The sequence below is a fragment of the Larus michahellis genome, chromosome 1 (assembly GCF_964199755.1).
Source record: "Larus michahellis chromosome 1, bLarMic1.1, whole genome shotgun sequence".
In the NCBI taxonomy this organism is placed as follows: domain Eukaryota; kingdom Metazoa; phylum Chordata; class Aves; order Charadriiformes; family Laridae; genus Larus; species Larus michahellis.
In genome coordinates this window covers 18023194-18040249 of record NC_133896.1, presented here as the reverse complement: position 1 = coordinate 18040249, position 17056 = coordinate 18023194, and the positions used below count along the sequence as shown (strand labels likewise).

At 36.7% G+C, this 17056-nt stretch overlaps 1 protein-coding gene across 2 annotated transcripts in view; it reads right to left on the bottom strand.

Annotated features, from left to right (window-relative positions):
• Window positions 1-17056, bottom strand: part of TBC1D22A (TBC1 domain family member 22A) — a 181851-nt gene that overhangs the window by 73228 nt on the left and 91567 nt on the right. For both annotated transcript variants that reach the window (XM_074586261.1, XM_074586357.1), the window contains exon 11: window positions 9306-9433. In XM_074586261.1, the coding sequence (XP_074442362.1) occupies window positions 9306-9433 (128 nt within the window). The remainder of the gene's footprint in view (window positions 1-9305; window positions 9434-17056) is intronic.

Sequence of the window (17056 nt, the reverse complement as noted above, 5' to 3'; positions counted from 1 at the left end):
CAAATGTGAATGAGTGTATTTTAAGGTCACATTGAAAAGCTGAATTATTGTTTCAGCATCTTGTTTTTTCTCCATTGTGCACATAATCCTTATGCATGTTAAAGACTGAACATGAAGTTATATATACAGTTCAAGATAAAGCAGTCCAGTTCCTTTTTTTACTAACACTCTTACCTTCTTTTCTTTGAGTTTTATGTTATTTCAGATTGCAGTTAGCACAAGATAAACAATAAGAGGTCACTGACTTCAGTGCTATACCACTGAATTATAATTGCCTGACACAATAAAGTCCTAATGAGCACAACTCTTGTCAATAGGAGGTTGCCTTGGCAACAAAGTTATCCCAGAAGATAACTATCCACATGGTAGAAGGTGATGACAGTCAGTTGCCTGACAAAGATTCAAAAAGTATAAAAACTTTTCAATTGCTTAAGTTGAAGAGAAGCTTTATGGATCAGGAGTCTACTGACATAAGGGAAAATATTGCCTTGCTGAACACAAAAGGATCTAGAAGCTTCTAAAGAAATGCACAGTTAGAATAAGGATATTTTGTTTAAACAGGAACGTGTTTAGATTGCCAGTCTTGCAAGTAAAAGTCCTTCTCTCATGTGTTCACATCCTCCTGTGGTGTCCAAGAACTAAATTTGATTTAAATCCTACTTTTAGATTTACTTTGAAAGAAAACAACATGAAAAGGTGCTCTTGAATTGTAGTGAAAGTGAGCGAGATGAAGGCTGGGTTCAGTAGACAGCAGGACAGTGAATTCCAATTCTCAGGTACGAAGCTAAAAAAAAAAAAAAAAAAAATCCCCAAGAGAAAACAAGAGGTGGCGGAATCAAAGGGGGAGGCACAACCTGAGTACAGGCTCCAGAGGCCACTGACAGTTTTGAATTCAGGAGCCAGTTTCTCTGACAGTATATGGCAGGTGGACAAGAAGAATCACTACCAAGTCACACAGTACTTTTACCTTCATTTCCTAAGAAAATTAAACTCTCACATTCACATTTTATGTCAGGGTAGGAAAGGTTATATCCCACTACGTCTATCTCCCCTATTCCAGAAGCATTTAACCCACTGGCCAGTTTCAATCAAATTGACAAATGCCTAGAAATCTTAAAGACACGATCCTACCCATATATTAGTAATTGGATATTAAATATTCAGATGTCCAGACACTTTTAACAAGGTCACTAAGCAAGACTGTAAAATTAAATTCCTGTCGAACAAGAGAGAAAGCATTCATGAATTAGAAGGACAAAAATAACAGAATAGGATCTGTGTTGCTCACTAAATTACTAAGCGGTCTTGAAAAAGACATGCAAAATTATTTAGGATAGCTTTTACTGGTAAAAAACAAAGCTGGTTGCATAAAGTTGCAGAGAGCTGTCATGTCACTGAACAATAAAATGGCAAGTGAAATTCAGTCTGGATATACACCACAGAGGGAAAAACACTGCAAAGCAGACATACCTGATGTTGTCCTTGACATTAACCACTAAGACAGACAAGTTGGACTAACTGTGAACAGATACCTGAAAGCACTCACATTCAACAGGAGAAAAGCCACGAGAAATTATAAATACAGAAATAAAAAAAAAAGAAACAGAAAACAAATTAAGCTCATTCTAAGGATTTATGGCATGCTCATCTCTTGAAGAAGTTTCGATTTAGTATATGATAGAAATAAAATTTATAGTAAAACCATAAAGGCTGCAGAGAAGAAAGACAAGCACAAAAGTACCTGAAATGGCTTCTGTAAGTACAGATATTTTCAGCTTGGAAAAAGGGTGATTGCATACAGAGATAGAAAACAGTTTTGAAACAAGTGATGGGGAAAAAGTGAATAAAGAATGATTTGACACAATTTTTCATAATCAACGAAATACGTGGAAGTGTATTCAAAAGAATCTTTTGTTAAATCAAAGGAGAATTTCTTTTCAGGCTGCAAAAAGAAATTCAAAAAAATCACTGCCACAGGATATTTTAAACAGTATATTTTAAAACAATTAGATACATATTTAATAATAATCAATAGGCATTTTTTAAAAAAAAACATAAAACAGAGATATAAAATAAAGCTTCTGAGTAGTAGAAGATGGAAGGGTATATACCTTCCCCACTCTTTTGCTCTCACTCTAAATGTTTGTTGTCGTCCATTTAACCTAACCTGGTTCAATGACCTTAATGGTCCAAACCATGCTTTGTATAAAAAACCAAAAAAGACCAGACCGCTGGGACAGTGAGAAGTCTTATGCTCCTGCTGAAGAAAAGGATGAGAACAATTGTCTACTTAATATCACGGACTCAATATGGAAAAGAGATGTTAGAACTGCCATAAAAAGGAAAATATTCAAGACCATGAAAAATTAAATCTGCTTTCAGTAGATGTATTTTGAGTCTCTTGTCTCAGGTGGCTTAAGGCTTTGATAGAGACCAGACTAGTAATAATATCTTTCTTGTATAGATTCTCTGGTGTCTTTTGAGAAATGCACTCCTGTTTCAACTTTAATTGATTTTATTTTTTTTTTAAATAAATACTAATCACAAGACAACTCTACTGAAAAACAGACTTAAATCATTCTCACGTTCAGGGAATCAAAATCTCTGATTGAGTCTATGTAAGAAAATGGAAACACAGGAAAAAATATAACTGCATTTTTGAACATTTCTTAAATTTCAATGTTTGATAGCCAGACAAATAACATTATTACATATAACTTTTTTCCCACCTCTTTTTTGATTTGTTTTGTTTTGGTTTTTTTTTGGCAGGAGGTGGTGGTGTTACAATTTCTGTGACCAAACTTTTATTTTAACATGCCCCTGGAGTTAGACCTCTACTTTTCCATTTAGATAAAGAGAAAACCTGTGCTACTGCAGCTTTTCATGAGCTTCAAGAGATTTTGGGCTCCTCAGCACTTCTGCAAAATCATGCCAATGTTGTTTCTTAAAATCTAACAGCAGATGTCTACTTTTAAACAAAATCCCCTTGATCAAGAACTAGTAATGAGATACATAAATGATACCAATAAACAAATGGGAAACAAAGATGTTTGTTACCATACTGGGCAATAGAGGATATGACGGCCAACATGAGATACATGACAATAAAAATCGAACGCTAAGTCAAAGAGAGGGAATATAAACTCCATCCCTCCTTAAAGAAGGAAAGGATACAAATGATTGGCCAAGTACATATGATAATACTTGGTCTAACGAAAACAGACTTACATCCAGAAAAATTAAATAATGTTTATTTTGAGCAAAGGAAGCATCAGCCTCCTGGATGAAGACGACACATTAATTTTCAAGGAGGAAAAAAACACACCTGGACCCACCTGCAGGACTTCAGGAAGAGACGCATAAGCCAGTAGGTTCCACTGGCAATGGCTGCTCTCTACTGATGTTTGTCTAATGGATGCAACCTGAGAAACGTACTATCTACCAAGAAATAAAATCTTACGAAAAGACGGCAAATAAGCTGGAAAAGGACAAGCAATCATTCTGATTTAACACTAGAGTTTAAAACACAGCTTCTGCTCTCTCATCCGCTCTCCGTTGCATTGGCTGTGGCACTCATCAGCCCCCTCATCGAGCTAATCTGCAGAAAACTAAGAGATACTGCCAAGGAGTAGGAGGTAACAGGAACTAGGAGAAAAACCTATTTCAGCAGTGAGACAGTAAATCAACTTACCAATGTTGTCAAATTCTATCAGTGTTATTATTTGCCTTTTCCTATACCTTCTGTAAAACTTTGTAACTGTTTTGCATTTTACATGGTAGGGTTATATGCTTTAATTTGCATTTCTTTTCCATAGTAAGCCTCAGGGTATCTTGGTAACACTAAAGTTTTCCTCACACAAGAACAGGGTAAAGCTGTAAAGTAGGACACCAGGGCACTGCAAACAGAGCCTGTCTCACCTGCCTGTTTTGCAGTGCGTATCCTGTGAGTCTGAGCGCATCACTCATTGCCACTCCATCAGCCTACTGGTGCGCCGGCATACAGCAGTCAGGCAAGTGGTACTAAACAAAAAAGCTTCCTGGCAGGACTAAATATTAGGTTGTACGCTTGAACTCTAAACATTCACACAGCACTTACCACCACGTATTTAAAATTGAAAACTAATATACATAGCTGCTACAATTGTGGGGTTTTTTTACTGAGCAAGTTTTTAGCTATGGAGCTTGTGTCAGTGTCTCTTCTGCCAATTACGTACTACTACAGAGTTACTTACACAGAGAAATCACCGCACAAAAGGCAGCACAAAAAGGTAATTCATGTAAGAACATCAGATCAGAAGGAAAACACCGTAATGAAAAATACATGCACTCCATTCTACGTGAAAAGTAAATAAAATGAAGTACTTATATGCCAACAAAAATTCTTAGGCTATTTAAAACACCAGTCAGTATAACACCATGTTATCTTGTATCAGGATGATTTGATGGCATTGTTAAAGACTTCCTTCCGGCTCCAAACCGCCCAGAAAACAAGTGTAGTTTTGAACTCAATATTTAAGGATTTTAAAAATACCGATAGTTAAAATTAAACACTGTTCTGCCCTAAGCATTGGTGTACAACCGCTGACTTTCAAGACATGTTGCCATTTCTAGTCAAGGATGAAGAGTTTAGAATGGATGCAACGTAACGGCATTGCTTTCTCCCCCCACCCAACAGAGAAATACGCAGCTACATAAACACAGCGGATCTTAAAACTGCCTCAAGGACAACACACATTTTAAGAAATAAAATAAAGCAAAATAAAAACTTGATGCAAACTTCAGTAAAGTGTCTTAAATTGAAGCAAGGATACTTTCTGAGGTTTTGATGGTAAACATTTACAATATTTATCTAGAGTAGAACAGCACAAACACCAAGCATGGAGATACCCCCAGCGTTTCTAATACAGGATGTTGAATTGTTTAAGTCAGAGTTAGAAGCCGACAGAAGTCAGTTTCAAATACACAAAGCAATCTTTAAATTAGTGTCAAAATGCCCCTCTGGCAAGGAACAAATATAAAACTAACTTGCCTTTCGTAAGTCCATAGAAATATGTTAAACACATATATCCTGAATAATTCAGCCATCACGCTATCTCATTTTACCAATCCTTTATGCCAAAAAATATGACAAAATGTAAAACAAAAAGGCAAGAGAGAATAAAAAGATAAAACAGAGGTCTTATGTTATACTATTTTGGTTTGTGGAATCTTTTCCACTTGACAAAGTCTATGAACATTCATATTAATCAGTTCTACAGATTTAAGATTTGAGTACCTTGGGCGTAACAACAACCAATTTCTATTTTGAAAGAATTTACACAGTATTTTCAGCATAAATATTAAAAAACCCACAAAAACCACAACAAAAAAACAACAATAGCAAAGGCCAAATAAGTGAAAAAGTGGAATAATCCACTCCCATTAAAATACAATTGAGGTTAAAGAATAAACCAAACTAAATATTTATGGCTAAGAAGCTCTCACAACATAACCTTTGTAAGCAAGATGCACAATGTCGTTAATTTTTCTACTTTACAAAGTTCTGCTATGGAAGACACTGATATATTTCAGTGGATTTCATAGATACAGTTACAGAATACCAGAGTATTTACTGAAGTGAGGATTTGGGAATCTTTCCAAATTTCTCTTCCTCTCAACTTTAACTAGCTCAGGTACAGGTATTTTGGATTATATGCTCATTGATTTACTTCACAGAGCCTAACAAATGACTGATGAATCCCAAATTAAACTAGACAGAAAATATGACACCAGCCAGAGCACCTTTGCTACCGTACATACCGAGACAGAGATGGACACCATTTAAGCGTGCAATCCTATTCTCACCGAAGTCAATGGAAGTGCAACAAATTTTGAGAGACCGAATGCAATTCTAACAGCTCCTGACAACAGTTACCTATTGCGCTAGGAAATACATAACAGCAGACTATTTAAGTGTGCTGTCATTGCCCTGAAAATCCCCTGTTGCAGTTCATCAGAAAATGGGGCCTGCTCCGAGAATGACCAATATGGAATTTAAGCTGGAGACAGCACAATATTTATCTTTCCACTGCAAACAGAGGAAAATGTGTAGCTCAGCGAGACAAGGTATTATTTCAGCTTTGATGGGGAGAGGGGAAGAAAAAAGAGACAAAACGCTTGTTTCTCTGAAAACATCAGCAGCAGGATCCTCTCTTTCAAGAGAAGCCGCTGTTCTCTAACCCTTGGGAGGGGAGGGAAGCCATCCACCATCAACCTGGATTTCTGCAGGAGATAGGGGAGCTAGAACGCACTCGTGGTGCAGACATGAAAGCAGCTGACAGTTCCCCCTATCTTCCCATTCCTTCCACATGAAGGAATCCGACTGTCCCACCTATCCTGACCCTCCTTCTGGCACTGCACCCATGCCCTCTGCAAATCATGCTGCGCACTGGGACTAGCGCCGCCTCTAAGCAGTGCCTTGCAAAATGCCCCATCCCTTCCTGAGAGCCATACGACAGGTAGAGGCTGAGCAAAAGCCCTCACATCAGCAGTGTAGGGATGCCTGTAGTCCATGCTGTGGCTAATACTACATTGCAACGTGGTTAGTTCATCTTCCCTCTGAACTTATGCCGCAGTTAAAGGCATTTCTGTTTACAGTAGTTCAAGAAAATCAGGACGAAAAAGTCAATACATGCACATCCCGAGTAGCCACTAAAATAGCAGAAGGAATAGGTGTGGAAATTTAAGGAAAATCCCCATGTTTTCTTACTTTCCTGCTTTAGGATAGATGAGGTAGCAAAAGCAAGCCATCATCGGTCTTTGAGTACAGTGAGAAAAGCAGTTAAGGATCTATCCAGGCCCTTACAATTATTAGCAGGATTGGTCCTTCCATCTGTATCTGGAAAGCTAAATTTCTTTCAAAAATAAGATCCTCTATTATATTTTTGCCTTTACTAATTTTACATCTGTCTTTCAAATCCAACATCACAGGTCCATCCATAGCTAGACCCTCTGAAAAACTCCTTTACCAATGTATCTCTAAATGACATTTTGGCCTGTAGCAAGTTTTACAGTTAATATGAATTGGAAGATAAAACTAACTGAACAAATTCCACCCCTAAAGTGGGTTTTCCATTTGGAAAGCATCACTGCTAATACAGTTGTAAATGACAAAGTTAGAAATCATATGCAATGGAATGGCTTGTTGACAAGTTATTTGTGTAAAAATCTATAATGTTACTGCTTAACACTTTAGCAAAAACTTTGCACAAACTTTACCAGCTCTCGTAGGTTCACTGCATTTATTGTCTACATTATCAGGTTGATAAATCCATATTATAGGTTGATAATAAATTTGGTACAAGCACAACTGAAATCTGATTAGCAACCTGTAGAATTGCTTGAGGTTGCTTCAGAAAAGGGCTGGCCATATAGGTGACTGTCTACATTAAGATACTCTCACTGGCTTTAAATACACCATTCACCAACCCAGGAACAGTCTGCTAAATAACAAAACCTAGAAAACAGCACAGACCTGCTGCACCTGCCACGTCAAAACACAGAATTACTCCTTAAGCATGTTTAATACACAAAAATAACCCCAATTAGGTATGAGAATCCCATTTAGGTATGAGAAACATTCACTTAAAAGATACACTTGGAAATCCCATGTAAATACATAAGTATTAAGCTTTTAAATATTATCGAGAACTACTGTAATGCAACAGAATTTGCTCAAAATCGGAATTAAATAATCAGAGCCACTTATTATGAATAAAGATCCTTTCCGCGTGGCAAGTTAGTGCGAGAAATAACCACACACTTGGTTGTCAAAAGAAATTTCTCAACATTTTCATAGAATCATAGCTCACAGATGAGCTGAAAGTGAAGTCTGGGCAAAAACTGCTACTCCTGGGACACGTATGGGTGGTTAGGTGAATTAAGGAAGAGCTTTTACATCATTTTAGCACATTGATGACACTAATCAAATACCAAATGCAGTGCTAGAGTTAGCATGGTAAAAAACCTTCAGGAGTTAGAAATGCTGCAGCAATAGCAACAAAAATTATTCAAAATGAGAGAAATTAGCTACAGTAAAACATTTAAATAGCTCAATCTTTCAGCTTATCAGAAACATCTTACAAAGACAAATATTTTCCACTGGAAGAAAATGCCAGGTAATAACAGATATTGAAATGAATAATGAGACAAGGGGGAGATAAAAGGACCCCAGATGGAAGCAATAGCCAAATTCTATTCTGAAATTTGTCGAAGATGAACAACCAAATAAAACCTGCAAGGATACCACCTCTTAGGACAGATTAATGGTAGAAGTGATAGATCCTTCATTTCCTAACATTTTCTTAACAGATTTGTATACCCTTCTACAAAACACACTTCACCGAAACAACGTACTGGACTGATTAAATGAATAGCAGGCAATTCTTAACCCTCTATTAGACATATGAATATATGGTCTAAGTGGACATTCCGGCATTAAAGTCTATGAAACTAACTAAACATTGCTACGTAACGAGCAGATGTAAATAGACTGGTATTTAAAAATGTTACATGAGACATTGAAATTTTTAGTTATTCCTATATTTATTAAACTAATTCAGTTGAAAATTCTTACAGAATTTATAATCTTCCCCCACCCCCAACCCCGTTAATTTCAACAACAAAGACAGCAGATAAGAGCATATTGTTCAAATATATAGTTAAAAATTGTTACCAGAAGCTACTGGAACATCAAGTAACAGAACTAAGAACAGGTAAACAATTTTTCTCTGATATCAATTTCTTCATTTGACAGTCAGGTAAGAAATGATTGAGGAAAAATAATTACCTCAACTAGAGGTCAGTGACATAAGGAGTTTTGTCCGGACAAGCAGTAAGACAGAATACACAACAGAAGGATGAATGCTGACAACTGGAGACTAGAAGCTAGTATTGGATTGAGCAGTTAAGCAGACAGGCAGTAAGAAGCCTGCAACTCAGAATTGATGGAGGGCATTGATTAAGCACAATTCAATGTTTTGCTTCTCTGAAGAGACAGAAGGGAGTATTGACACTAACCCATGCTTTGAGTGAGTGTTCATTTTACTACCATAAATTTTCATGACATCAAGTGTTTGGTTTTGAAGGGCAAGAAGACTGAAGACATTAAATGTTTCTAAACCATAATGATCACCGAAGTCTTTTTCTCTTATTACGATGACTCTCAGATGACATTAAAACCAACGGTTCAAGAAAAAGCACACACAATCATACTGGCATGTCCAAAACACACTATCAGAGTTATGGAGGTTTAAAAAAGTACTTACTTGGTATGTGTCCCACAACCTGATGGTACAGTGTAAAGGGACTTCTCTCATCAGCAGGTTATTCATCCAACGGAAAGCAAATTGCAAGTATTTCACCTCATGCTGATCCAAGTGCCTATGAACTTGCTCTGAAGACAGAATAAAGAGACATTTTACTCCAACTTTTCTGAAGTCCTTAAGCATCAAATGCACTGTTTGAAAAAATAAAACACTCCTCCAATTCCAAGCAAATAAAACGTGGTGGTGCATGCAGACTCTTACAACTAAGTGGAAGTCCCCAGACTAGAAACGACTACTTGAACATTACATTGGATTCAGTTTTCTGCCTCTAGATGGCTTAAACAACTGCTCTCAGTTGTGCTATCTTAGGGAAAGATTAAGGTCAGAGCTTTATAATATACAACAAAAAAATACAGAAAGTTATAAAGTGAAATGATTAGATACTAATTTCTTCGGCTACAAATTATTTGGGGCAAGACTACAAGAAACAAGGTCTGCAAATAACATAAGGGCTTCCAAAAATAAAGTGTCAGTAGTAAAAATAAGACAATATTAAATTAATAAGGCGAAGAAGTATAAGGAAAGAACATGTAAAGGTTGCATTCACTCAAAAGCAAAAAAAAAAGTGAGATTAATGTGTAGGAAATACAGTGAGCAAATTTAAATAACTTGCAACTTAAATAATTTCTTAATGTAACAAATAAATACAGATAAACCCCAGTACAAATCAACGGTTTCTAAAGCAGTACCCACACACACTATGTTTATTGTAGCACTTTTACTATTGGAAAGTTGTGATAATCACCTGCATGGGTTATTGCTAGAGCTAACAGAACTAACCTGCTACATGGATTTTATATATTTAGCAGAATTTCCTCCAAAAAGGCTCACAGACATTCTGTTAATGGGTTTTAGCTAACAGGCTCAAGTATGACGTTGCCATGGTGTAAATGAAAACAACTGCAGAAATGCTAATGTCTTATTATTTTGGATAAATATATGACAAGAAGTCTTTGTTAAAGCCTAAATAAGACATTCCTACTGTCTTTCTTTATAAAAACACATTCTTTGAGCCATTCCCACACGTCCTATCATTGGATACCAGGGAGAAGGGCTCAGCACCTCCGTCTGCACTTCCCCTCCTCAGGAAGCTATAGGGAGCAATGAGGTTGCTCCTCAGACTACTTTTCTCCAAACTAGCCAAACACAACTTCCTTAGTGGCTTCTCATAGGACATTCCTTCCAGCCCTTTCACCAGCTTTGTTGCCCTCCTCTGGAAGCATTCAAGACTTTACCATCCTTCTTAAATTGTGGGGCCCAGAGCTGCACACAGTGGTCAAGGTGAGGCCACACCAATGCTGAATACAGAATCACAGAATGATAGGGGTTTGAAGGGACCTGTGGAGATCATCTAGTCCAACCTCCCCTGCCAAAGCAGGTTCACCTAGAGCAGCTTGCACAGGATCGCATCCAGGTGTGTTTTGAATATCTCCAGAGAAGGAGATTCCACAACCTCTGCAGCAGGATAATCACCTCTTTTAACCAGCTGGTTATGCTGTGTTTGATGCACTCTAGGATGCGGTTTGCCCTCTTGGCTGTCAGGACACACTGCTGACTCCCGTTGAGCCTGCTGTCGACCAGCACCCCCAGATCCCTTTCTGTAGGGCTGCTCTCCAGCCACTCCTCTCCCAATTTATACTTGCGCCTGGTGTTACTCCATCTCAGGTGCAGAATCCAGCATTTCAACTTGTTACATTTTCAAATATTAAATAAATCACTAATGATTGCCCAATGCTCCAATCCATCTAGATACCTCTGCAACGCCTCTTGTCCTTCAAGAGGGTCAACAGCACCTCCCAGCTTGGTAACATCAGCAAACTTGCTAATGGTGCATTCAACTCCTGCATCCAGATCATTGATAAAAATATTGAACAGAATCAACCCTAGCACTGAACCCTGAGGAACGCCACTGGTGTCCGGTTGCCAGCCAGATGTAGCCCCATTCACCACAACCCTTTGAGCTCTGCCCTTCAGCCAGGTCTTCACCCAGAGCACCGTGATTACATTAGTTATTTGGGACAAGTACAGAATTACTACCGCGTGTCTGCCTTTGCTCTAAGCAAATTTAGCTGCAAGTTAAATATACTGAAGTGACATACTATGTTAAATTTATTTTTTAAATGTCACATGTAGCTACCTATATTGCAGACTATCACAATTATACAATCCACTACATCAAGCAGGATGCAAAGACAAGTCAGTTTTGTTTCTAATTGAAGTTCCTAACTCACAAACATTTTTGTTCCTCACACAGCAGAAAGAAATTTCATTTGCTTGCTTGCAGCCATTGAAAGGAAGTAATGAAGAACAATAAATTGTGCCCGTCGTGATATTTCAAGTACAGTTGTTAATAAACTAAACAAATTTCTTGAAAGTTGCTTTCTAGTCTAAACAAGGTGAAAAATAGACTACTAAACTCTGTGCATTGACTAAAAAAGCTAATTCTTCCTACTTTGTAAGTAATTGTGAGTAGAGGCCATTTTGCTGATAAAGGTAATTTGGACAGCCATAGTCTAAATTTAAATTTTCCATTTCAATGAAAATAAGTACATGTGCGCAATGAACATGCAAGATATATAATTACTGTCAGCTTTCAGACTTCAAGTATTTTATAAAAAATACTTCTACTTCAGTTTATGATAGTAAAATTATTTTACAGTTTAAAAAAAAAAGATAGTTCTTTTGTCAAAATTCAAAAGAAAGGAGAATTAAGTTTAAGAAGTTTCCCAATACTTCCAATAAATCTATATATGAAGTTTTGGCAAAGCAAGTCTTCTGATTAAAGAATAAAATACATTCTACAGATGCATTCCAAAGTAGCATACCGCCAAAAATATGCATTTTGTACAAAAAAAGCATTTGTAACTATTTCTAATTTAATAAATGCACTTATTGGATATATTAGCTTGAATGATCACATTTAGCCACTTTAAATAGACTCTTCTTATGGCAGAAGACCTACACATATAAAATATCTATTGTTAATGTTTAATGTCAGCTTCTCATGCTGTTTTACTGATTTCAGAATAAAAGTTGTAGGTGACTACAGAAACAAGCTAAACAAAAACAAAAATAAGAACAAAAATAATCTGTACTAAAGCGTGACTTCACTGCTGTCTTGAGTGGGGGTTACTGTCAGAATGAGTGCCTAGGAAAGTTTACACATACATAAGCAAAGTGGAATCACAAAATAATGGTAAAATTATGCATAAATTGCCATATTACAGTGGCACAGCATGGTGCCACCGCATCCATCTGTATAATTTATTACTTCAGAATATTCGCCTTTTGGTGTTGACCTTTATTTAAAGATTCCTATCAACCCTGGCAATCTTTTCTGATTTTAGACTTATTCTTGACACTTTTGGAAATTATTTAAAGTTAATTTTTTACTCGTATTTCATACCCTGGGCACTTCACTTTTAACTCCATTTTATCAATACTTTATACATATTTCATTGTTAATATAAAAAGCACTAATTGTTAAAAACTATCTGAAATGCAGTTAAACTAAGCATCTCTGATAAATAGACCTTTCAGTTCAACCAAAGGAAGAGAAATGCGTATTCCTCATGAAGAGCCACACAATTCCTCTTGAAGAGCATGCACTAGCTATAAGAGTAACTCCTCTGGTACCAATCCAAAATGAACAGTAAAATAATGAGCCAAGCTTTGCCACAGAGGCTTATTGGCACTGCCATACACACAGAGCGATGTTTGTCCATTGCCCCTTAATGTATGAAAAGATGATACAGAAATATGCCAGCGCTCCTGTTTTCCAGCGACCCTCTCGCAGGTTTATCTTCTTTCCGGCCCATGCAAATAAAGGCATTACAGACTAATCACTCAGGGACTAACATAACAGAAGACAAGCTGAAGAAAGCAAACAGCGTGAAGCACTGACACATTTCAGAAAACAACTTCCATATCCACTACCAATGAGAATCTCCACTGCCCAATTCTCTTGGGTTTTTTTCATCAGTCACCTTGTTATTTTTAAAAACAATTGACATTGCAAGGAAATAAATAAGCAGCATAATCTATAAACTTAGAGATAATAATACAGGCGCCTAATAGGAAAGCATGACACCCAGAAGAACCATTGTTTCAAAATGTAAAACCCTTTCACTTTGGAATACATAAAGTCTCTTGCAGAATTAACAAAGGAGTCTGTCTTTTTTTTAATTGTCTAATGACTCTTTTGGAAGATTCCCTGTATGAAAATGTGAACCTAACAATGACAAGAAGGTTTTTAAAACAAAAAATAAATATTTCTTTGGCAGGTAATGAACTTATGGTGGAACTTAGCAGAGACAGAACTACTATGCATAACTAAGAATTATTTCAGAGATACTCAAGGTCTTCAGTCATTATTTTATTCATGGTTTTTTTTTTCCCCCTCAGGTAACTCTTGCTATGAAATACAACTTAATGTCTTTCCAGATACCTTTTAAAAATTTGATTAATAGACCAATACGATCCGAATTTCTCCTCCTGTCTTCTCTCCATGGGTAAGAAAGACAAAAATACAGCAAGTTTTCAGCTGCAGAATTTCATAGGAACTTGACAGAATTTGTTCCTTTCCTTATGAACCAGTTTTGAAAAAAAATTAATCCGTTTAAAATCCAGACAACTTTCACCCCATGTTAGGTCAAATGCAGTAAGAACTTATTATTTATGACTTAAATCACTCAATTTGACAGTTAATGGTGACAATCAAGCTTCGTAACGTAGGCTACAGCAAATCCATAATTAAATTTTTAAAATGTTCTGTGACAAATAGCCAAAATATTACAATGCCTGGCATCTCATTACCTCATGGTTAATCAGATTTCTCTCATACAATACCGTGCAAACATTTACCTTTTACTAAAGATATCAGATTATCAGTTAAATTTTGCCACTGGTTATAAAAAGGATGAATTTTAAAAAAGAAAATCACATCATTTTACCTCAAATTCATTCACATGGGATGCGCCTGCAAGCCTGGAATCTGACCATTAGATTAAAACTAGTAAACTGCACTGCCGCAATTCGAGTGATGTTGAGTAGGCAACAACGATGTTTCTCTCCTTGTGCAACGTTGCAACTTCCAGGCTACAGAAAAGTTTTCATGGCCCAGCCCATTACAAGTATGAGCTGTTACGAGCAATGTAAGTAAACAGTGTAAAGTAATGTTTCTTTTCCGGTTTCTTCATAATGCTGTGACTTGATACTTGACCAACAGCTTCCAAGGACTAGTTCCCACCTACAAAACTTTAGTACTGTTTTCTTAACTGTGGAAGGCAACTGATCCAGTAGATTTTATTCTATTTAATACAGTACTATAGCAGGCATTTATTTCTACTTAGCTGAACTTTCTAAAACTGTGGGTAGCTATTAAAAAAGAGAGTACTGTAACACAAATGAACTACATCATCTAGAGGAACGCGGCTTACTAGAAATGGCGTTACCCGCAAGGTTTATCACTGCAAGCTTGCACTTGTGAGACCAGAACTTCCTGAAAAGCAGGTGCTTTAAGGTGCACCTCTGAGTTACCACAAATGTTTGATAAAACTGGTTTTCATAAGAATTGCCTGCAAGCTTCCAAATATCCCTAGGGAACATGCATCCCTTTGATCGCATCAGCCCCCATACAGATAGTCATCCATGCTTGTCTTCCATCGTTTTGCAGCATATCTTGCTCCAGTTTGGACTCATAGACAGGTGATTAACATGGAGCAGTTCATACAACTGCACTCATCCAGTTAGAGACTCCACAACCAACATATCCACCATCAGCTCGTCTGTACTATCCATTCAGTCAATAGAGCAACACAATGATGTGTTTTCTACTACACCTAGATTCTTCAAACAGTGCCATTTGCTTAAAATTATAGCTCCCACATACTGAACCTTGCTGTCCAAAAGAAGGAACTTTGTGATCAGTAAACGACTGCTTTCTTTTTGGGTATTCTGCCTACCAAAAGCAAATTTTGTGGTTCATTCTCTTGCTTCCTGAATCATTTCTAGATTGTTCAAAGCCAGTACGTTCATGGCGGACAAAAGCAAAAGGAGAGTTTGGAGTAAAATCTCAACACCGGATGTTGCCAGATGCAGATTAAGGCTTACAATTTCCCAACCTGACTTAATGAAAGTCTGAACAAAAGCAATTGTGTCAAGACTACAGTTTAGCTATGAGTTATTATTAGTTATGTACGTTAATTTTTATTACACAGAATCACAGAATGGTTTGGGTTGGAAGGGACCTTAAAGATCATGTAGTTCCAACCCTCCTGCCGTGCACAGGGACACCTCCCACTAGACCAGGCTGCTCAAAGCCTCATCCAGCCTGGCCTTGAACACTTAATATACATTAATAACAAAAGAAGCTCCTGATGACTGAAAAAGACATTCATCAGATCATAAATGTGCACTCGAAGACAAGATCTCATTGTGATACACAATTTTGCTACAAGTAATAGTAGGGATCTGAGTAAAAGATTTAAATGCTGATTATATCTTGTTTCACAATTAGTTTGCTTTTTACACCTGGCTAAAATCATCCATTATAAGAATTATAATAAAAGCATTTTTTAAAAAAAATTAATTGATAAGTCCCGTACAAAATGAAAAGGTGACTGGCAGAAAACCGGAAATATTACCAAATTATATTGTCCTCATGGCATACAACTTAGAGATAATGGTCTGTCTGAATCTAGCTCACTAGATGTACAGCTAGTAGCTATGGGTGAGACTGAGAAATATCTTCTTCATACACAAAAGATACGGCCGATACTCCAATACCAAAAAGCCCAAGACACTGATCCCAAAAGCAAAAGAAGAAAATACTAGAGGAGACACGGAAGCAAGACCAAGTTGCCTCAGGGAATCAAATGCAAGTAACAATTCCGTAGTATCCAGTGCAAAATGGAAGAAACTATTAGGAAAAACAGTCAGTAGTGATCAAGAAAGATCGACCATTCTAGCTGAAAGTTAAAAATACACCCTGTGTTCCCTGGTGGAACTCAAAGTTAATATTAAAAGTGCAACAAACAACAGTAAGAAATATGTTTGAGAAGACACTTCTACTTCCAGGTAGCATTAATTGGACTTCTGTAGCCTGTTCTCCCAAATCATAACTGTGTGCATTCATAACAGGCTTTATGCCTAACACTTTTTAAATTCCCCATCATGTTACACTTCTTTTTTCTTCCCTTTTTTTTTTTCATTTGGACACCAAAATAGTAAATTTTGCCTATTTAAAAATTCAAGTGCTTAGAGAGGTCAGGAATTTACAAATGATTTTACCGTCAGTCTCAACTCTTGCTAAAATCTCTGAACTCTGTAATAGCGTACAAATATAATCTCCACAGTAAAACATAAAAACATAATTTAAAAGATATATTAAATAATTATAATGCCCAGTGAGCAGCATTTAGGATTGGATTAAAATATAATACAGTAATTACAACCATAAAATCAGATAAAAAATAACTACTGGTGAGCTAAATAAGATGGCTTTGTTAAAAAGAAAAAGAGCTTTATGGCGCAAATTAACTAAAACAATTATGAAATGCTTACAAGATTTTTAATCACTTCAACACCAAACTGACATATAAATATGGACCAACAGAGAAGGTCCTTATTAATCACTAATTTTCAACAGCAGCAATAAGGTCTAAATGAATTCTATTTCCATTTCCAATGCA